General features: G+C 48.9%; 6 protein-coding genes across 9 annotated transcripts; 3 read left to right on the top strand and 3 right to left on the bottom strand.

The window, feature by feature from the left end:
• Positions 1-1,184: 1,184 nt before the first annotated feature.
• Dnaaf3 (Dynein axonemal assembly factor 3) lies at positions 1,185-2,661 on the top strand. The gene has a single exon (XM_069040913.1). The coding sequence runs from the start codon at positions 1,294-1,296 to the stop codon at positions 2,623-2,625; it is 1,332 nt and encodes a 443-aa protein (XP_068897014.1). The 5' UTR covers positions 1,185-1,293; the 3' UTR covers positions 2,626-2,661.
• Positions 2,662-2,733: 72 nt separating this feature from the next.
• LOC138125534 (28S rRNA (cytosine-C(5))-methyltransferase) lies at positions 2,734-4,955 on the bottom strand. The gene is made up of 2 exons (XM_069040907.1): positions 4,729-4,955; positions 2,734-4,675 (listed from the first exon to the last, which is right to left on the bottom strand). Exons 1-2 carry the CDS (start codon positions 4,832-4,834, stop codon positions 2,754-2,756), a joined length of 2,028 nt encoding a protein of 675 aa, XP_068897008.1. The 5' UTR covers positions 4,835-4,955; the 3' UTR covers positions 2,734-2,753.
• Positions 4,956-5,044: 89 nt separating this feature from the next.
• LOC138125535 (uncharacterized) lies at positions 5,045-7,392 on the bottom strand. The gene is made up of 6 exons (XM_069040908.1): positions 7,208-7,392; positions 5,897-7,154; positions 5,698-5,847; positions 5,545-5,645; positions 5,391-5,496; positions 5,045-5,302 (listed from the first exon to the last, which is right to left on the bottom strand). The coding sequence occupies exons 1-6, from the start codon at positions 7,390-7,392 to the stop codon at positions 5,102-5,104; spliced, it is 2,001 nt and encodes a 666-aa protein (XP_068897009.1). The 3' UTR covers positions 5,045-5,101.
• A 333-nt stretch (positions 7,393-7,725) lies between these two features.
• Myd88 (myeloid differentiation primary response protein MyD88) lies at positions 7,726-9,615 on the top strand. The gene is made up of 6 exons (XM_069040921.1): positions 7,726-7,872; positions 7,923-8,047; positions 8,097-8,296; positions 8,345-8,722; positions 8,785-8,950; positions 9,000-9,615. Exons 2-6 carry the CDS (start codon positions 7,929-7,931, stop codon positions 9,310-9,312), a joined length of 1,176 nt encoding a protein of 391 aa, XP_068897022.1. The 5' UTR covers positions 7,726-7,872; positions 7,923-7,928; the 3' UTR covers positions 9,313-9,615.
• A 1,396-nt stretch (positions 9,616-11,011) lies between these two features.
• On the bottom strand, positions 11,012-15,963 carry Drep2 (DNA fragmentation factor-related protein 2). Of its 4 annotated transcripts, none has more exons than XM_069040915.1 (3): positions 15,059-15,963; positions 14,470-14,740; positions 11,012-14,421 (listed from the first exon to the last, which is right to left on the bottom strand). In XM_069040915.1, exons 1-3 carry the CDS (start codon positions 15,068-15,070, stop codon positions 13,397-13,399), a joined length of 1,308 nt encoding a protein of 435 aa, XP_068897016.1. In that variant the 5' UTR covers positions 15,071-15,963; the 3' UTR covers positions 11,012-13,396. The 4 variants fall into 4 exon arrangements, with proteins under 4 accessions (XP_068897016.1, XP_068897018.1, XP_068897015.1 ...); XM_069040917.1 differs by having other exon boundaries at positions 11,012-14,418; XM_069040914.1 differs by having other exon boundaries at positions 14,470-15,963.
• A 138-nt stretch (positions 15,964-16,101) lies between these two features.
• Hsepi (D-glucuronyl C5-epimerase) lies at positions 16,102-19,434 on the top strand. The gene is made up of 4 exons (XM_069040912.1): positions 16,102-16,243; positions 16,295-17,158; positions 17,219-17,543; positions 17,599-19,434. Exons 1-4 carry the CDS (start codon positions 16,181-16,183, stop codon positions 18,135-18,137), a joined length of 1,791 nt encoding a protein of 596 aa, XP_068897013.1. The 5' UTR covers positions 16,102-16,180; the 3' UTR covers positions 18,138-19,434.
• The last annotated feature ends 8 nt before the right edge of the window (positions 19,435-19,442 follow it).

The following is a 19,442-nucleotide window of genomic DNA, read 5'->3' as shown; positions in this document are numbered from 1 at the left end:
TTGCCATCTAGAACACAAAGCAATTGTTTTTGATCGTGACGTCACAGTAAAGGCTTCATCGAAAAACGAATTAAACCTCTAGAATTTAATAAAAACAGTAAAATTTTTGGTGTGGTTAGCACTCTTTTTTTAGGAGAACGATGTGTTTAGGCTTTTTCTTTATACCATACTGTTATTAGGATTTATCAGTACTTAATGCTTGATTGATATGATACCTATAACAGACTAGGCCGTTATTCAAAATTATCAGACCGAGGCCGTTATTTTTGCTACCGTTGCTACGGTTACGGCATAGATGACAACTAAATTTAATTTTTGAAGTAAAGAGAAATGTCAGTCTTACAAATAAATCATCGTTAAATGTTAAGTATTATTGGTATAAAGAAAACTATAAAACAACATACGGCCGATATGGATATAACAGACTCGGTTGATTATAAAATCTCGGCTCCGCCTCGATTTTACAATACCTCAACCATGTCTGTTATATAACCCATATCGGCCTAATACCGTTATATACTATACAATTACTGCCTCGTTAATGACGCGAAAATTGTCATTTACAAGTGAGGTTAAGTTTTTGTATTTATTTTTTTGCGTAATTTTTACATTGTGAATCATTTAAATAACACCAAATCACAACAAATGCTTCTTACATCTTAATTATATGTGTAGCAAATATTATTTCAACTAAATTGTACTTACAACGACTCACAATCACGAAAATGTTGATAGGATAGGAAAATATCGTATGATCAAAAAGTCTTTGGATCAGGGTTGTCGTGGAATTAACAAGCTATCTATGAAATTATTTATTTCTATTATTTTTGACATTTACTTGACAATTTTCAAGTTAGCAGGTTATAGGTAATTCAAAATGTTTCAATCGTGGTGAAAATGGTAATTGTTTATTCGCCCAGTTCCGTGAGAGATTAGCGCTACTATAAAGTACACATATAAAAACTACGGGCAGTAGAAGTAAATAATTCTATAGATGGTTTTTACATTTCATTGCTATCGCGATCCAAAGACTGGTATCAACTGAAATTATTATATCCGCTTGCCACCAAGCTTTTCCTTATCTCACAATGTTCAATCTTCCATAAGAATGATTCAAACACCGTATTTGATACATTCTGAAAACGAAACAAATTTTGACGTTTGGCCTTCCTCGTGACGTCATACGCTGTCTGGCTTAAGGCCTGGTGTTCTAGATGGCAATGCCACCACCTATGTCACCGTGGAAACCGTCAGTTTGGTCGATAACAGGGTGACAGAAGTGCGCTCGTCGACATGTTCTGGGGCTTGACTCCCGCGCTCGACCTCCTCGAACGCTACCTCGACCACAACGACACCCTCCCCGACGAGCTCGACATCCTCCTGGTGGGAGGCGCCGACTGTCGTCACGTCCTCCAAACTCTGGCCCGTCGATACCGACACGCCCCCGTCAAACTCAACTTTTTCGTGGTCGAGGCGAGCGTCGAGACCGTCGCCAGACAACTCCTCCTGCTCAATGTGGCCCTCCAGCACTCCTCCGTCTTGGGTCTCGTCCCCAAAACCAAAATCTTCATGGAATTGTACGGCAACACCCTGGTGCGCCCCTCCGTCGCCAAGTTCCTCACCTCGGCGGCGTCGCTGTTGGTCGAAGCGGTGACCGACCGCGACCGCTTCGCCGACGCCATGCCCTTCGTCAGCCTCGACCTCAAGCACAAAGAGCGCGACCAACTGGAGAACGTGCTCAAGTTCTGGTGCGGACACGACGAGTTCAACATCTGCCACTGCTGGGACGCGAGACTGCGCAAGAGCTTGGGGACGAGGTACGATTCCAAGGTGGGGGTCTTCGATTGGGACTTGCACATGCGACTGCACCCGATCGGGGGGAGTCAAGTGTGCGACCAGGAGTACCGCAACTTTAGACTGACGGGGGTGGCTTTCGCGTGGTTGGAATCCGAAGTGTCGAAGCCCAACAGGTCCATGGTGTGCGTGGTGGTACCCGACGGCGACAAGTTCCTCCACTGCGGGTACCTGGGGGACGTGCAGACCGGCCCCTTCGTCTCGTACGGCCTGCAATGCGAGGACGGACGCTACCTGGAGGCGTCGAGCGGTCAAAAGTTGCACCGCGCCACCGACGTTACAGAACGCAACCTCCGCCAGATCTTCCACGAGATCCAGTTCGGAGAGGAGTACCACCACGAGAGCACCTCCGACGTCAAACTCGGACCGGTGGTGATGCGGACCGGAGAGAAGCGCGTCGTCGACGTCGGCGCCGTTCGAGGAGCGACCGGCAAGAAGAACAAGTGTATCGATTTGGAAAATGTGCGAGTTAAATTCGTCTCCGTGACGCTCTTGCAACTGATGAAGCACAAAAGCGAGTATCGCGACTTTTTCAATTTGATCTACTTCGGATGTTTCTACGTTAAACACTTGAGCAAGGAATTGATCGATCACGTCGCGGCCAAGAATTCGCCGATTTTGATCGAAAATCAAAAATTTGTCGTCACTCACAGGGACAAACAGTTGCGCGAGTTCGGTGACGAGATCAAGAGGGCGCTGGATGGCGCGTCCGTCAAGGAAATCCCCTTCGATCCTTGCAACGACAATTTTGCCACGTTTGTAAAAGTGTGATTACTTCGTAAGATAATAATAAATAATGTTTACGATAGATTTATTTTAAATTTGCACCTGAAACGGCAAAAATCGCCATCTTCGGTGTCGAACAGAAAGAAACGACAGTTTAACTTGTTCAAATAATTTTATTTCCCTTTATTTTTTAACAACTTACTCTTAAAACTACTATTCTTCGACCCCCCCACTTGCTTTTTCTTCAAATCACCTTTCTTCTTCTTCAACTTTTTTCCCTTAGTCATTTGTTCGTTCTTCCGTTCGATCTGATTTTTCTTCGCCTTCTCACTTTTCACTCCTTTTCCTTCGACTTGCTGTCCTTGTTTATTTTCAACAACTACCTCGTCTTCGCTTTGACTCTTCTTCACCTTCTTACTCTTAACTTCTTCCTCGGCTTGATCATCTTCCTCCTCCTCCTCCTCGACTTCCCTCTTCTCTCCTCTCTCCTCATCGTCGTGCGATTTCGGAATCAAATTGGAAAACTTTTTCAACTTGGCGACGAAGAAACCGTCCATGTTGTGAGTGTGAGGATAGAATCTTCTCGTCAATTTTAGACTCGGATGAAACCTGAACTGTCGATAATTCGTGAATCCTTCGGTCCCGAAGTCCAAGCCCGTCTCTACGACTTTTACGTTGCGTTTCTTCAACGCGTAATCGACAACCCATTCGTTTTCTTCCGGCAAAACCGAACAAGTCGAGTAGACCAAGTAACCTCCTGTTTCGGACTTGGCATTCAAACAATCGATGGCGGCCAAGAGCAACTGTCTTTGTAAATTGTAACACCTCTGGATGTCTTGTTCGTCTTTGCTGGTTTTGACGCTTCGATCCTTCGCCACCACTCCTGTCCCCGTGCAGGGGGCATCGAGCAGGACCCTGTCGAACCCTTTCAAAATCGTGGGGAATTTTCGACCGTCCACGCAAGTCACCACCGAATTGACCACCCCCAGGCGGTGAAAATTCCCCACGACCGCTTTGATTCTCTCGTTGTTCACGTCGTTGGCGAACAAAACCCCGGTGTTTTTCATGAGTGCCGCTATGTGGGAGGCTTTGCCCCCCGGTGCCGCGGCCATGTCCAGAATCCTCTCGTTCTCCTGCGGCGCCAGCGCCATCACGGGCAACAAGCTCGACGCCCCTTGCAGTATGTAGTGCCCCGCCAGGTACTCCGGGGTGGCCCCGATCGGCACCTGAGATGAATAAACGACGAGCCCCACTTTGCTCCATTTACCCACCGGGTCGAGATTGACCCCTCTGTTGATCAGAGCCTGGGCCAAGTCGCGCCTCCGTGTTTTCAAATTGTTGGTCCGGATGGTGAGAGGGCGCTGCACTTCGCTCGCTTCCAGAAATTCCAACAGCTCGGACAGCGTGAACAGCTGCATGAATCTCTCCATCAGGAACTCGTTGTAGCTGTAGTACGTGCAGAGGTCGCTCTTCAACATCTCCAAATAGTCGGAACGGGAATGTTTCTCGTCTCGCATCTTGTTGAAATCGGAGAGGACGCCGATCACGTCGCGAATTCGCTGTTGCACCTCTTGCAAGCTGGCGGTCTCCTCGCGCTCTTTTCTCGACGGGAGTCTGAACTTCTCTCGGTCGGATATGTTCATCTGGAGCTCTTCCTCGGCGAGTTTGTCCTCTTCAGCTTGTTTCCGTTTGAGTTCTCTGTTTTGTTTCTCGATCGGAAGCATTTCGTCGTCCGAGTCGTCGCCTGAAGATTCTCCCGAGACGTCGTCCAACGTTCCTACTTTTAAATTGTCTTCGTCGCTGCTGTCGTCGTCCGACTCGATCACGAGTTGTTTGCGTTTCGGCTTCAACCACGTTTTGTTATCATCGGTGTAACCGTCCACGCCATCATCTTGATCGCTGTCCGGCAACATTTTCGTGTCGTCCTGACTAACGGAGGGCTTCAGCCACACCTTCGACTCTTCCTCCGACTCGGATCCCTCGTCATTCTCCCCGCTTAACGTCGGTTTCTCCTTGGGAGCGACATTCTTCTTTTTTAACCTCTTTCTAGCACGTTGTTTTTGTCGATGACTCATTTTTTTCTCTCCCGAATCATCTGAAAACATTTTGTTGGATTCTGAGGGAGACAAAAACCAATTTCTCATTTACCTTCACGCAAAGATTTCGGAAAAACTGGATCCTTCTGTTTCTTTGTTTTCCTACCGGGGCCTCGTTTTACAAGCACGCCATCGTTGAATTTCGCTTTTCTACCCATTTTTCGTCTGTACAATCACCACCAACACATAAATATCAACACACGTGCTATATTTGTTAGTTAAACGCAGAAACAATATTTTGAGGTTACGTTAACCCCAATGACACGCGCAGGTCACTAACCATAGAAAATACATTCCGGAGTCTAGCCACCGTTCGATTCGATACAGCGCCACCTGTTCACGCAAGGGAGAAACGTAAAATTCAAAAATATGTCAAATCTTATTTATCATTCTTAAAATATCAATATACAAACAGTTTATACAACTTATAAAGATCTTTGGACGACTTCCCCCAATAAACTACTGACGGTCGTGATCGTGGGCCTTTCTTTTTTCTCTTTGAGACACTCGAGCGCGATTTCGAACAATTCTTGTCCGAAATTTATGTTGTTGGCGGTCCAAGACCCCGCAGAGTTGTCGAGCAGAGGTTTAATTTCCTCCTGACAATTATCTTGGATGTGTGTCACCTGCAAACCTTCCGTAAATAAGACCATCGCGATGAGAAAACAACCGAGAACAAGTCTCTCATCGGTTTGTTTTCGAAACAATACCAACCAAATCCACGCCGTCTCGATGTTCGTCGTAGGGCGGCAGTGACGTCAGCAGTTCCAAAAGGACCACTCCGAAGCTGAAAGTGTCCAATTTTACCGAAATGTCTCCCCTGAAATGGACCGTCGTCAGTAGAAGTCGCGACATCTGGAGTACCCACCTGAAAGCTTCGGGAGCCATGTAGGCCGATGTCCCCACGATCGTGGTGGCGGTGTTGGTATTTTGAGTGTGCGGACGTCTGATCAACCCGAAATCGCACAACTAACAAAAAAAACTTGATAGTTTGACGAATACGAACGATTAAAAAAAATACCTTTGGTTTTTTTGTGTAATCGAGTAATATATTTGCAGTTTTTATGTCTCTGTGAATCAGAGGCGTTGCGTAAGCCGTGTGGAGGTAAGAAATGGCCCTGACCGTCCCGATAGCGACGTAAAGTCTTTCCGTCCAGATGAGTTCGTGTTTCTGAGAAAAAAAAAATCAAAACGTACTCCGCGACGCGCTCGGTACGGACCTGCAACTTGTCCTTCAAGGACCCCCCAGGAACGTACTCGTACAAAATGCAATACGTCGCCCCGTCGCACGAATACCCCAGCAGAGACACCAAGTTCTCGTGCTTGTACTTGCTCAAATTCTCCACCTCGTTTATGAACTGCTTGGTGACGGTGTCGTTCACGCGCACCACCTCCTCGTTCTCCAGGAGCATCTTTTTCACGGCCACCGGTTTGCCGAACAGTCCCACCGCCAGATAGACTTTGCCGAAAGCCCCCGCCCCCAGAAACCTCCCCTTCTGGTCGAGAGGAGTCTCGTCGAAGTTGTCGGTCGCGTGTTCGAGTTCTCCGTACGTGAAGTGCGGCAGCGGAGTGTTGAGGGACAGATTGGGCAAGGGGGAGCCGCACGATCTCGAGATTTTCGCCGAATCGTCGACGAGCTGACCGAAAGCGGGAAGAGAGCTTTTGGAACTCGTCGATTTGGAATCGGAACTGTCTATGAGCTGGCTGAGAGCTGGATAATTCGACGAAGATTCGGAACTCGAAGTGGTGCTCAATTCGCTCAAGACCGGCACGTTGAAATTCGACTCCGAATCGTTGGACTCCTTCAAGAGCGACGACAAGTTGGGCCTGTTCACGTCGACGTTTTGTTCTGAAGACATGTTTTCCACCACCGCCGGGATATTGTTCGACGAAGTGACCTCTTCGCTGGTCACAACCGAGGTCTCGTTGCTCAACAGCGACGACAGGTTGGGTAAATTCGTGTCGGAAGCGGCGACCGTGCTCGTCGAAAACTGGATCATGTCCGGCTCCGACTTGACCCTCTCGTTTTGCACGACAATAGGCACGCTGAACGATGGCGGACCGGGCTCCTCCACGTCGGGAGACTCGTGAACGATTATTTTCGGGATCACCTTGGACGCCTCCTTCGTGCTGTAATTGATATTGGTACAAATAGAATTGTTCCGGGTGATTTTTTCTATCGCCGAACTGGGATAGTCCATCGCGTCCAACAACTTCTCGATCCGGACGATTTCCGTGTCTTTCAACTCCTCTGAATTGAAGAGCACCGGTGCCGCCGGTCCTTTCTCTGGTCTGGAGGGCGGCTCCTGCTTCAGAACGTCAACCGCCACAAAATCGGCTGCTCTGAACAACTCCGCCTTCTCCAGTAGATACTTCAGATGCCCCAGACTGGGCCTGACCTTGCCGCAAGTGCCCCATTCCCGCAACAATATATCCGCACAGTATTTTTTGTGGCGCATTGAAGCATCTTCGACCACACTGAAACAACCCACCGTTTATCCAAATCAACAGAAAACTGAACGCAAACTCACTGGAAATGCTCCGACCGGTACCGTGCCGGATTGTTCAGGTCCACGTCGCATTTGTAATTGTCTTTGAGCAACGTTTTCGGTATTATGGCCATCAACTTCTTCCACGACTCTTGCAGCTCCAAAATCTGGACGAGCTCGGCCGTGAGACTGGACGGCAGTTTTCGCATTTCCAAAGACGGCTCCATCGCGAATTGATTTGAAATAAACACAAAACGGGGGGCAAAAGGCACTTGTTTACAAACACACCGCACAGGTGATTGATGATTTTGTCGTGACGTTGGCAACAGTGCGCGCAGCTCACGTGACCTCGACGATCACATGCTCCCAATAACAATAGCGATAATAGCGGTGCGAGAGTGCTAATAGCGATAACTAGTATACAAAAATTACGCTATTTGTAACGGGACTGTCGTAATATTTAATAATAACACAGGAACTCGTCCATTTAGACCCCCGAATTCGCCTTCAAAGTGTTACGTTGGTATGGTCATTATGTCAATTGTTACGTTGCGTCAAGCCGCCGTTGCAAGTTCTATGGTCGCTTCGAATCGAATCGAATAATATAGTCGGCCATGGCGTATCCTCCAATTTAGAAATGTCCTTTCGTTCTGGTCAGTTAAATAAATCGTTAGAAAGATGATTGCGTAGTTGTCGTCGATATATCGGTAAGTAGTTGCGCGGATGAAGGTTAAGCGATAATCGTTTCGGTGGTTAGTGCATCATGGAGACGTCAGAAAACAGAGATGTCTCGATTCGAGTGCTCAGACAGAAGACCAGGACCCTGATCTCGGAACTGTTGAACCCCCAGATGTACATACGCACGGAAAAGGGCATCCATCGGTAAGTTCGCGCACAACGCGCCCCCATTTGCTCACCTTTGACAGTGCAGGTACTGGCTAGGGCTGCTCGGCCTATGCGAGATCGACCCCATGTACACGGCCAGCATCGAAGCCAGTCCCGACCCCACGGGCAAGATCCTGAACCTGTGGTGCGAGCGTGACCCCCAGGGCAGCACGATAGAAAAGTTCGTGTCGTTTTTGGACGAGATGGACCGTACGGACGTGATCGACGACATCGCGGACCTCATCGGTCAGTCAACGTCCCCGCCGTGTCCCCGATTATTTCGTTGTTTTGCAGACGAGGACGTCAGAATATACAGGGCCAACCCCGAATCGATCAAACCCCCGAGTCTCGAAGCCGATCAGTACGTGATGACGACGGACGACGTCTTACGGATCAACGAGGGGCGCCCGTTGGAAATGTACGACGCGTTCGTGCTCTACGACCAAGACGACATCGACTTCGCCATTCAGCTGCTCGAAACCATGGAGAAGGACTACGAGATGAAGTTCTGCGTGAAAGACCGCGACCTGGTCGGGGGCGGGCTCGAGATGGACAAAATGATCAAACTGATTACGGAACGGTGCAACCGTTTGATCGTCATCCTCTCGGACTCGTTCTTCAAGAGCTCGGCCAACAGCTACTATTTAAGTTTTGCTCAAGCGTACGGCATAGGTGACCCTCCGACCTCCTTTCTTTCTTTCCCCCGATTTGCCTGACCGTCCGTCGCTTTGCAGAGAGTCAGAGGAAAATCATACCTTGCCTGTACAAAGACTGCACCCTCCCCGCCAACATGAAGTACCTCACGGTCCTGGACTACAGGCGAAATTCGATTTTTAACTTCTGGGGCCGCCTGAAGAGCTCCATCCAAGTGGCCAGTCTGGAAAAGTCCAGAGTCAACAGGTGCGCCGGTCGTACCCGTCTCGTTCGAATTTATATTTTGTCGCTTCAGGTCCAAGTCGGACAACGGCCAAGTCCTCAGGTCTGCGCTCCACGAAACCGACAACAATTCGATCAGACCGCTGCACCAGGCGGTCAAATTCAGCAACAGCGTCGGCGACTTGAACGATCTGGAAGAGAGCCAAGCTCCTCTGAATCCGAGCACGAGTGCCGACAACATCGGACCGGCTCCGGAAATCGCCAAGAAAGAAAAGAAGCAGAGCTTCTTGAAGAAGATCAGAGGCCGCTGGAAGAAGGACAAAAGAGGGGAAAAGCGGAAGGGGATCACAAAAGACATGAAGAGAGCCGCAGCAGTTGCCAACTAATCCGATGGATCTAAGAGAAATGGGTTTTTGCGACTAATCGTACAGTCTGCGCCGGTTTAAACGGCCACTCGGAGTTCTAGTCTTTCGCAAAGGGATCTTCAAAAGTGGATAAGTCGTGCAAGAGTGGCGTTCAAACTGACCCGGACTGTACCAAATTGGCAGGGAGTCGCTGCGTTGTGTTCTTTCAAATCGCCTTTAGGGTAAATGTATCGGTACCCGTTCACAGATTATGACTTGTACATATTTTTAGAATTACGGCTTTACTGATAAGTGCAATTATTTTTAATATATTGAGATAAGTAATTTGATTGGTTTTTGTTCGAAACGAGCCAATCACGAGAATGTTTGAAATTGGCCAACGACAGGAGCCGATTCGGCTGCGCGCACCCACGATTTGAAATTTTCCGAAAGGCGACGAAGAAAAACAACAATAAATGATTCCCGCGGGGGCCGTTCGCATCTCCGCGGACCGTGGGTGGGCCCTCGGGCACGTCAAGTAATGATCGAGAGTGCACCACCACAACCAGATTACGTGGGGCGTAAAAGTTTCTTCCGCCCACTCCCTTAATTAGAGCAGAGGCGAAACGCTCGTCCTGATCCCCCTGCGTACCTGCGTGGTCCCGAACACGTTAATTATTTATTCGTCGTTGTTTTTCGGCGGCGGCCGTTTTTCAATTGACCGAAAAAAAACCAATTACTCGGGAAGAACTCGCCCTCACATTTGACATTTGGCGCGAGCAAAGCACAAACTCCGGGGGAGGGCGACTCGAAATGTGAGATCCCCGCCGCGCCCACGTCGGACCCCGCCCACACACCCACGCTTCATTCATGCGGCCCGGGCCGACTCCTGCATCCTGCAAACCGCCCACGCGCTATTTCTCGCGTACTCCCGATTCCTGCACCAGCGCACACCGCTCCGGACGAAAAGAACGCGCGACGGGTGCTCGGACTCCGCCGGAGGTTGACGCTCCGGGACGGGATCCTCGTCCCTCTCTGATACACCCCGAATTAAATTCTTTTCGACGGCAAAGGCGATGGACTGATCGATCGAACGATTGATCACTTTTTATTTTTCGATCGCGACACGTCCTCGCCGCCGTAAAACTCCCTAATCTGCCCCTCCGACTGTAAAACAAGTTCGATAAGGTTTTGCTAGGAAGGTGTGGCAAACACTTTTACGACAGTTTTGTCGAATTCTATCGCTCTGCATCTTCGGGAGTGGCACGAATTACACGCTAATTTGAGGGTGTTTGTTCGGAAGAGCGTCACAACTGTATCGGTGGCGAGAAAATTTTCGTGGACTCTGGAACGATCGAGTTGTCGGACGAAGGAAAGAAAAAGTCGGATCGAAGTCGAGGGTAATCGATAGTTGTTTCGAGTGAACGGGGTTAGATGCAACAATTGCAGCGTCGGCCGTAAAAAGCGACACGATGTGGTGGATGCGCCGGGAAATCTGTCCCTCTCTCGTGCAGAGCGATTATTTAATGAAAGTTCCAGATATCGGGGGATGAAAAATTAATGGAGGTCGTGCCGTTCTGTCGGTCTTTTTGGTTCGACGTCGAGAGTGCGTGGATTGAAAGATACGCGTTTTAATTTTTGTACTGTTATATTTTCTCGACTTATAAATTTATATATAAAGTACATGTTCGTTTTATAAATGTAAACCAAGAACATTATAAAATTGAATAAATCTTCCTACTTTCGTTAATTTGTTTATTTGAGTATTAATGCTGAATAATAGTTAATAATAATAATAATAATAATAATATGTAAATGAACAAATGTGTATTTATCTAGATAACATTAATTTTTCCTATGAGAAAACAATGAATCAATCAATCAATCAATATTAATGAATCAGGAATGTGGAACGATGGAGTGAAACGACGTTGGTCGTTTCGTTTTCGAAAAAATCGTATCGTGACGGACGAACGAACGAACGAACGGACGAACGTAAAAAGTGAGAGCAACAGTCGAACGAACGGACGAACGAACGAACGATTATCAAATGATGAACAAATAAAAATCCGCATCATCGAATGTGCGAAAAAGAATGACGCCGCGATAAATAATTCACTCGGCGACGACAGTGCCCCGGAGGTGGTGGCTTCGTCTCTCGGTGATGGAAGTGATGAGAATTATCACGTATTGCATAATAACACCGGAGGCCGAATGATAGGTTCGCCCCTCCGCTCGGAAGTAGGGCAGTGTGCCGTGACGGAGGCGCGCGTCCTGCCCCTCGCAGGAGTCAACGGCCGCACGACCCGGCCGCTCCCGGCCCGCCGCCCGCCGCCGGATTTCGCAGTGCAGTCTCCCCGTTCGCTTTCGGCGTGCACACAAGACGGTGCTCGATCGCACGGTGCGATCGATGGGCCGAGGGGGGCCGCCGCGTCTTCGCCCTCCGGATGTGGGTCGGGCCGCCCCGCCCCGTCAGCTGATCACCCGGAATTTTGCAAATGTCATGGTTTACAGGTTGATGGCAGTGGTAATTAGATTTTAGAACTTTTTTGTTTTTTTTTTTGTTTTTTGTTTTTTGGCGGAGGATGGACTCGACGTCGTCGTTTGTTCTTTGCCTTCGGCTGGGGCGCGTCCATCGACCATCGCTGCCGGGTGCTGCACCGTCTCCGCTCCGAGGCACACCTGAACAAGACAAGCGGTGTGCGCCGGGGTCGGGGAGCGGAAACGCCGCACGCCGCACCCCACTTTGTTATATTTTTATATTTTTGCTTTATTTATAAATTAATTTATCTAATATAGACCTACGTTTGCTTTTCATTCTCATGAAAAAATCACCAAGTGTCCGATCAATTGATTCTACCCCTCGCCCCGTCGCATCACGTGCCTACATGTAATACCTATCTACCTACCTACCTACCTATCTGTACATAATACAATCATTATCTCATCGAACAACAGGTATCGCACAATCTTATCACAACGGACCCGACCGACGGTGGCAAATGGAACGATTACAAAAACAAAAGGACAATTGAGCAATATACAATCAATCAATCAGTCGATCAGTCATCAATCAACCAAGCGCGATCACCTTCATCAATAATAATAATAATAATAATCATCATCATTATTATTATTCACCAGTGTTTCTTCGGTGATCCACTTATAAACATCTCAATATCCTAAACAATTCTTCTTATTTACTTATGTATATTATATATATTCATTCATGTATGTATGTATATATATAAATATTAATCGTCATGTCTCATCTAAGTGACCTCGGCTAATAATAGTCTCTTAAAAATAATTAACTTTAAATTGGCTAAGTACTCGTACAATCCATATAATTATAAAAAGTACAAAGCGTTTATATAATCTAGGGCCCCCGTGCGGCTAAGGCCACGGCCACGGCGGGTAGTTAGTGTGAGTGAGTGTATCAATGTGTGTATGTATGTATGTATGTATGTATGTGTACGCGTGTACGTATGTATGTATGTATGTATGTATGTATGCATGTATAAATGAAAGAGTAGTTAGTTAGTTAGTTTTTAGTTCATCGTGAGAAGAGAGTCCTGCGACGCGGCCCGCGTACTCGCGCGCACAACAAACAACCATCTAAGCGAATAGTTTTATTATTTATAAATGATTTACATGATCAACAAGGATACCTATACAAACACAGTTTTTCATGTTTTTTTGCATCAGTATTCGTGTGTAATCATCGTCGGTGACTTAAAAACCCGTTAAACGAACGAATCGAATCGCACCGATCGTGAATCGATTGTCAACCTAGTTCTATCATGTTCGGTGTCGTAATTTTTTGTTCCTATTTAAATTTTTTAATTTTTATGTTTTCTGTTTAATAATTTTTTTTTGTTGTGTTTTTCTTTTTCATTATTTTTAATAAGTATTCAATATTAGACTACGAGACGGTGTGGCAGTCGTCGCCCCGCACAACTCGCAACGCGTGTGTTTAAGGATCGATCACCATGGCAAGTCAGTACGGAGTACGGATTACAAAGTTCACATCCGATATGTGATATTGCGCACCTGCTTATTATTACTAGAGTCTGCTTTGTGCTTTGTGACAAGATGACGAGTGGCAGTCGGTAGCTGTCAGAGTTCACAGCCTGTCTTCTTCCTCCTCCTCTTCTTCAGCCTCCTCGATCACTCCCTCGTTCTCCTCCTTGTAACCGGGATGCTCCGAGATGGCGTAGTAGTTGCCGTTGTAGATGACCCCCAGTTCGCGGAGGACGTCTCCCCGAATCGTCGCCTTGATGGTCCAGTTGTAACAGTCGTCGCTTTCGCTCTCCCTGTCCAGTCGTTCCACGTCCAGTATTTTCGAGCTGAGCCTCTCCAGTATGATGCCGATGTCTTTGATGCTCAGGTGTCTTTTCTGATCGACGCTGAGTTGGTCGATCAGCAGCAGGAATTTTTCAGAGGTGACGGCCTCGTCCTCCATCACGGTGTTCTCCGTTTCGCTCTCGGAGCTCTCGTGTTCGGACTGCCCGCCGTGTCGGCCGCCACCTTCAATGTCTAAAAAACGCACGTGTCTAGATGATGGCGGTTGCGGTGAGGTCTGCTGTTGAGCATCTTGTATCGGCGACGTGGCCACGCTCTTGTGCACGGCTATCTTCCTGCCCTCCTCGTGGAGGGCGCAACAGTGGAAGTCGCACTCGATCGCCCCGTTGCTCTGCGGGCTGCCCGCCCTGGGCATGTGAGCGTGGTGAGCGCACTCCGGCGTGTGTATGTGGATGGTGGCGCTCTCCAACGAGCTGCCCTGCTTCGACAGCCGGTGAACGGGCTTGACGTCGTCGTGGTTTATCACAGTGATCTGGGGGCTGGAGTAGCGAGGCTGGGGCTGCTGCGCGCCCGGAGGCACGTACACGTCATTGATGAGGGTCTCCTTCTTGCCGCCGCCGACCGACGTCTGGATCACCAGAGACGGTCGCTTGCTCGGCGAAAACTTCCCGGGGGCGGGCGACGGCGTCTCCGAGGAGGTCCTCGTCGGGGCCGACCGCTGGTCCCAGTGGAGGACGACGGTGACGCGGCCCTTGTTGTCCATGATCTTCCACGAGGGCGTCTCATCGTGCAGCTCCAGCGCGTGAATCGTCTCGCACACGATCTTCGGTATCGCCGAGATGGCTACTAACAGACGGGGTCACTCCTCGCGCCACCTGGGGAAGCCCTACCTACCTGCTCGGATGACGTCCACGCCGGCCGGCAACCATCGCTCCCCCGGCCTCAGCAGCAGCAAGACGGTGTTGGCGGGGAGCGTACGAAAATATTCGGCGTCCTCGACCTGGGTGCCGTCGCTCTCCAACACGAGACGCACCGGCTCCCCGACGGAGACGCCGAGCTTGTCTCGGCCGCGCTGCACTAGCTCGTCGAGGCTCCCCACCACCAGCCCCTTGCGCACACTACGACGCCCGTCCCATAGCTTGAAGGGTCTCTTTCCGCGGGATTCCTGCAACACACCCATCTCTCATCAGCGACCGACACCGACAGCAGTTCAGACTTGTGCACTCGACCGCATCCCGACCAGACCTGACCTACTCCACACCTACCACCCTATCTGGCACCTACATAGTTGCCGTTCTAGCCGCTCGTCGCGCGCTCGGTAAACACTACCCGACGAGAATTACCGACACAATCACCCACACACTCGCATACTTGCACCCCGCATACTCACCAAAAGACAAACAAATCTAATTAATACGCATTACGCACGCATCTCCGACGACGATCCCTTTCAACATTTCTTAGTTACTACTAGAGCAAGTACCTCTCTTGCCATCACGGCATCTCTTATGGTGCGGCCGTCGTCCCGCCGCTGACCCGCACGCTCCTCTATGGCACCGGCACTGTCACTAGACCACGGCACCGCATATTCTCAGCCCGATCCGTCTCTTTTTGTCCATTCTGAACCAAAATTCAATCGGACTATCTGTGACCCCTACAAGCAGCAACCCTGCAAACTGCCCCGACAAACGCGCCCCCTATCGTCCGATCGATTACGTTGAAGGTGCGGCGCGGCGCCTGGCGTCGCGCATCTCGACGCGCATTCTTGCCCACCGATGGAGTGGTAGGCGGATGGACGACGGCACCTGCGCCCGCGACAGCGCGCGTCTTCGTCTTCTCGCGTTCTTCTCGAAACTTTTGCCGCACGCCCGCCGCCTCTTCGGCACGCGTCTCCTTCCGCTCCGGAAGAACGCCCGAATCACCCCCGAAAAATTGGTGGATGCGCCGGGACAATTTTTTCACAACAGCCGACAGGTTTACGCTACATTTCTGATCAACATCACCGCATCATTCTCGAAAGGAGAGGTTTGAACGGGTCAAAAACCAAAACAAATTCTTCGTTCAAATTCCTAACCTCAATTTTGAATTCTCTTTTAAACGCGTCCAACGAACAAGAAACATTTTCTTCGTCAGAATCGCATTTCATACGACGTCGATACTTAACGTTCTTAAAATATAATCGATTAAAAAATTCCTGATTAAATTTGCGGTTGCATTTGTACCCCGTCGGCAAAGTAGAATTTGATATTACCGTCTCACTTTATTTTCAAAATATTTAATAAAATCGTCCAGATAAATAAGAAAAGAGTTAGAATTTTAAAATCGTGCTCTCACGACGAGAGTTTTCGTATTCATTGAAAATTTTACAAACATAAAAATCGAAATGAGGAACGACGATATCTGTGATCGAGTACTGGCGTTAGCGAGCGCATGCACCGAATTTGACAGTTGACGTTTGCTACCTACGATGTTGACAGTTCTCGGTAAACACATTCCAGGAATCTGGACTACGTCGAATTCATTTTAATAAATTATGAACATAAACATTCCCCGAAGAAGTATCGGTCGAGTATAGAACCTTCGTCACTTAAAATGTGAGGAACTAATGAGTAGTCAACCAAAGTCGTGTGGCTCCGTGGCAAGCCAAAAAATCTACCACAGCACCAAGGTAAGTCCGACCTCCGCTCGCCGCTCCTTTCTGAGCCGTGCCGTGTTGCAGGACCCTCCATTATTTTTTATTATGATGCGCTTGAACGTCAAAGTCGCTTTGCTGTTCCTCACGACGATCGGTTTCTTCACGGTCCTCATCCTGTGGTCCGTTTGCGGCAAAGACTCGAAAAATCCGCAAGATTGGCGCCGCACCGGCAAGTACAACTTGGACAGGCTGGCGGAACTGCAGGGCGCCGAAGAAATCGACTGCGACATCAACGGCGAGTACGTGATCGGTTGCCGCAAGGAAGGAGATGAAGTCTACTTGCCATTCTCGTTTTTGCACAAATATTTCGAAGTTTACGGCAAGCTCGCCACTTACGACGGCTTGGAGAGATTCGAGTGGTCGCACAGCTACAGCAAGGTGTACCACCCGAAAGGCAAGTATGACCCGCGGGGGGTGTTCATGTACTTCGAGAACTACAACGTGGAGGTCCGCGACCGGGTCAAATGCGTCAGCGCGGTCGAGGGGGTCCCGATTTCGACGCAGTGGGAGAGCCAAGGGTACTACTACCCGACCCAGATCGCCCAGTTCGGCTTGTCGCACTACAGCAAAAATCTCACCGAGCCAGAACCCAGGAGGAAAACGATTGAAGATGGAGAGAAGGAGTTGGCCAAGTGGATAGTACCGTATCCGGGGGTCGTCGAGAGGGCGTTCGACAAGTCCGTCGGCAGCAAAGTCATGAAGTTCAAGACGGGAGAATTTTATTTGGACGCGATCAAACTCAAGATGGAGCACGTGCTCGACTTTATCATGAGCTTGAACATCGCGCTAAGCGGCAACAGCAGCTTCAGCATCGTCCTGCAGAATAGGGAAACCCGCGAAATTTACAATCTGCACTACATAACGTCCGATTTTCTCATCACGGTGCAGGTGAGTCCCCCGAATCGAATCGGGGATTCCCCGATACATTTTTTTAAATTTTCTGTCCAGGACAACAACGTCTACCACGGACTGGGAACCGGCCAAGAGTGGAAGAAAATCACCCGCGATCTCATCGTCGACTTACAAAAAGGCTTAAACTACCTGGACAAGGACAAGTCCAAGCACAAGATCCCCAGGTCCAAATTTAAAATAATCACGATGACTTTGCGCGGCTACGGCGCCATCGACAACCTCACCCTGTCGTCTTCCGAGCACATTCAGCAGTTCTACGACGCCGCCGAGTGGTTCGTCAAACACCAAGACCTGGAGACCGGAGGTTGGCCGATTCCGGTCAAGCGGAAATTGGCGTCGGGATTTCACGACTTACAATCAGGTCGGTACGACACGTTACCGGTGCGACGGAAACGATAAGTACTCTCTGCATTCAGGTTGGTACTCCGCGATGGGCCAAGGCCACGCGATCTCCGTCTTGTCCCGCGCCTACCACCACTCCGGCGGCGACATCAGGTACTTAAAAGCCGCCCTCGCCGGTCTCAAACCCTTCCAAGTGCCGAGCCACAAGGGGGGCGTCCTCGCCACCTTCCTCAACAAGTACCACTGGTACGAGGAGTACCCCACCAAGCCGGCGTCGTTCGTCCTCAACGGCTTCATCTACTCCCTCCTGGGGCTGTACGACTTGATGACGATCGCGCCACCGGGCCAAGCCGACGAGGCCGAGTTTCTCTTCAGGGAGGGGATGATCTCGTTGAAGGGGATGTTGTTGTTCTACGACATGGGCAGCGTTACTTCGTACGATTTGCGACATATCACGCTGGGCGTCGCTCCGAACCTGGCGAGGTGGGACTACCACGCCACGCATATCAACCAGCTGCTCCTCCTCGGCACCATCGAGAACGAACCCCTGTTCGCGCAGACCGCCGAGAGGTGGATAGGGTACATGGGGGGCAAACGGGCAGCTCACAATTGAGGTCTAAAAAAATATCAACGGTCGAAATCGTCCGGTACGATCCGACCGGTACCGCCGGTACCGATTTTTGCCGAGATCGCACCCGACAGTTTCCGCCCCCATTTGTTATAACCCGAGGTTGTGTCTAGACAGCTTCGCTAGAATTTTATTGTTTATCGTTCGACGGACCAAATTAGCTTCTTCAGAGTTTATTTTCGTTGTTTATTGATAGGTTTGTTTGCGCGTGCCGCGCGCGGTCCGACTTGTGATTTTTTGGGCCGCACGGTACGCCCCACACTGAGTTTTATTCAATCGAATGACGTAAAAAATAGGACTCGGCCAATCGCCGGTCCGGTTTTCATCTTTTTTGAGAAATCTCGGACTTCCGACACCACCACGAACGCCGTTCCGAATCCCCACGACCTCGACTCCTCATATCAAATTGGCTCAAGTCTACCCTTTCCCAACACAAAAATTTCGACTGACAATCTTAGGCGTTAATGATCGGTGCGAATCTCACGCGGTCCGCGGATTCAGAACGGCGGAACTTGTCTATTGGAATTGGTAATTCGAATACTTCTTCAAAGACTAACCATAGTTTCAGGAGAGAACTTGTAGGAGAGTCAATTATAGGATGTAGTGTATAAAAAGTTGTACATTAAAAAAAGGGACTTACTGTATAAAAAAAAACTTATGTATATACTGATACTGTATAATGTTGCTGCAATCATAACGTTAATGTTAGGGTAGAGATTTATAAATCTTTTACAGTGTATTATAACGCAACCTTAATCTATTCGGAAGAGCTTACTAGTTTACCTCTAACGGCGATACCTCTTGCTATGTAGTCGATATACTCTGTCCAGGACGAATCCGTGGTCGGGTCCGTGCTGGACAGCTTATACTTCCAAAAATGTCCTGCCTACCACCACGATCAAGTATATTATAAGATGTGTTCAGAAACAGCACTACTAATCGCGTTACCGGTTTGTTTCTTAAAACTAAACCATACTTTACGTACTTTTTGAATTTGCCGTCCCTCTTCGACAAGGCTTTTTTTACCTATTTTTGAGAGCCTAATTAAAGATAATTAAGTATGCCGATGTGATATTGTTTACGAACCGAACCGTACTTAATTTTGTATTGTTAGGTTTGTTTTGCGCAATCGGGGCACTGCCAAATATTCATAATCTCTCGCGGAACCTTCGCTCAAACGGAGCGAAGCAGCCGCCCCCTTCAATGTTTGAACTGTTGGATCCAAAATTAAGTGACTGGGACAATAACACTTAGGGAAAATATACTAACCTAACGAGCAAAACTTGGTTT

The sequence above is a fragment of the Tenebrio molitor genome, chromosome 3, assembly GCF_963966145.1.
Source record: "Tenebrio molitor chromosome 3, icTenMoli1.1, whole genome shotgun sequence".
NCBI lineage: Eukaryota > Metazoa > Arthropoda > Insecta > Coleoptera > Tenebrionidae > Tenebrio > Tenebrio molitor.
Note: the sequence above shows the minus strand (reverse complement) of the source record. Positions and strands in the feature narration are given on the sequence as shown.

Excerpts from the sequence above, each read along its gene's own strand:
- Dnaaf3 (XM_069040913.1), top strand. The coding sequence starts at position 1,294 with ATGTTCTGGGGCTTGACTCCCGCGCTCGACCTCCTCGAACGCTACCTC.
- LOC138125534 (XM_069040907.1), bottom strand. The coding sequence starts at position 4,834 with ATGGGTAGAAAAGCGAAATTCAACGATGGCGTGCTTGTAAAACGAGGC. Across the intron at positions 4,676-4,728 it reads TCCGAAATCTTTGCGTGAAG|ATGATTCGGGAGAGAAAAAA; the intron begins GTAAATGAGAAA and ends AAATGTTTTCAG.
- LOC138125535 (XM_069040908.1), bottom strand. The coding sequence starts at position 7,392 with ATGGAGCCGTCTTTGGAAATGCGAAAACTGCCGTCCAGTCTCACGGCC. Across the intron at positions 5,646-5,697 it reads ATTACACAAAAAAACCAAAG|TTGTGCGATTTCGGGTTGAT; the intron begins GTATTTTTTTTA and ends TTTTTTTGTTAG. Across the intron at positions 5,303-5,390 it reads ATCGAGACGGCGTGGATTTG|GTGACACACATCCAAGATAA; the intron begins GTTGGTATTGTT and ends GAAGGTTTGCAG.
- Myd88 (XM_069040921.1), top strand. The coding sequence starts at position 7,929 with ATGGAGACGTCAGAAAACAGAGATGTCTCGATTCGAGTGCTCAGACAG. Across the intron at positions 8,723-8,784 it reads TGCTCAAGCGTACGGCATAG|AGAGTCAGAGGAAAATCATA; the intron begins GTGACCCTCCGA and ends GTCGCTTTGCAG. Across the intron at positions 8,951-8,999 it reads GAAAAGTCCAGAGTCAACAG|GTCCAAGTCGGACAACGGCC; the intron begins GTGCGCCGGTCG and ends TTGTCGCTTCAG.
- Drep2 (XM_069040914.1), bottom strand. The coding sequence starts at position 14,755 with ATGGGTGTGTTGCAGGAATCCCGCGGAAAGAGACCCTTCAAGCTATGG. Across the intron at positions 14,422-14,469 it reads CGTGGACGTCATCCGAGCAG|TAGCCATCTCGGCGATACCG; the intron begins GTAGGTAGGGCT and ends CCCGTCTGTTAG.
- Hsepi (XM_069040912.1), top strand. The coding sequence starts at position 16,181 with ATGAGTAGTCAACCAAAGTCGTGTGGCTCCGTGGCAAGCCAAAAAATC. Across the intron at positions 16,244-16,294 it reads AAATCTACCACAGCACCAAG|GACCCTCCATTATTTTTTAT; the intron begins GTAAGTCCGACC and ends GCCGTGTTGCAG. Across the intron at positions 17,159-17,218 it reads ATTTTCTCATCACGGTGCAG|GACAACAACGTCTACCACGG; the intron begins GTGAGTCCCCCG and ends TTTTCTGTCCAG.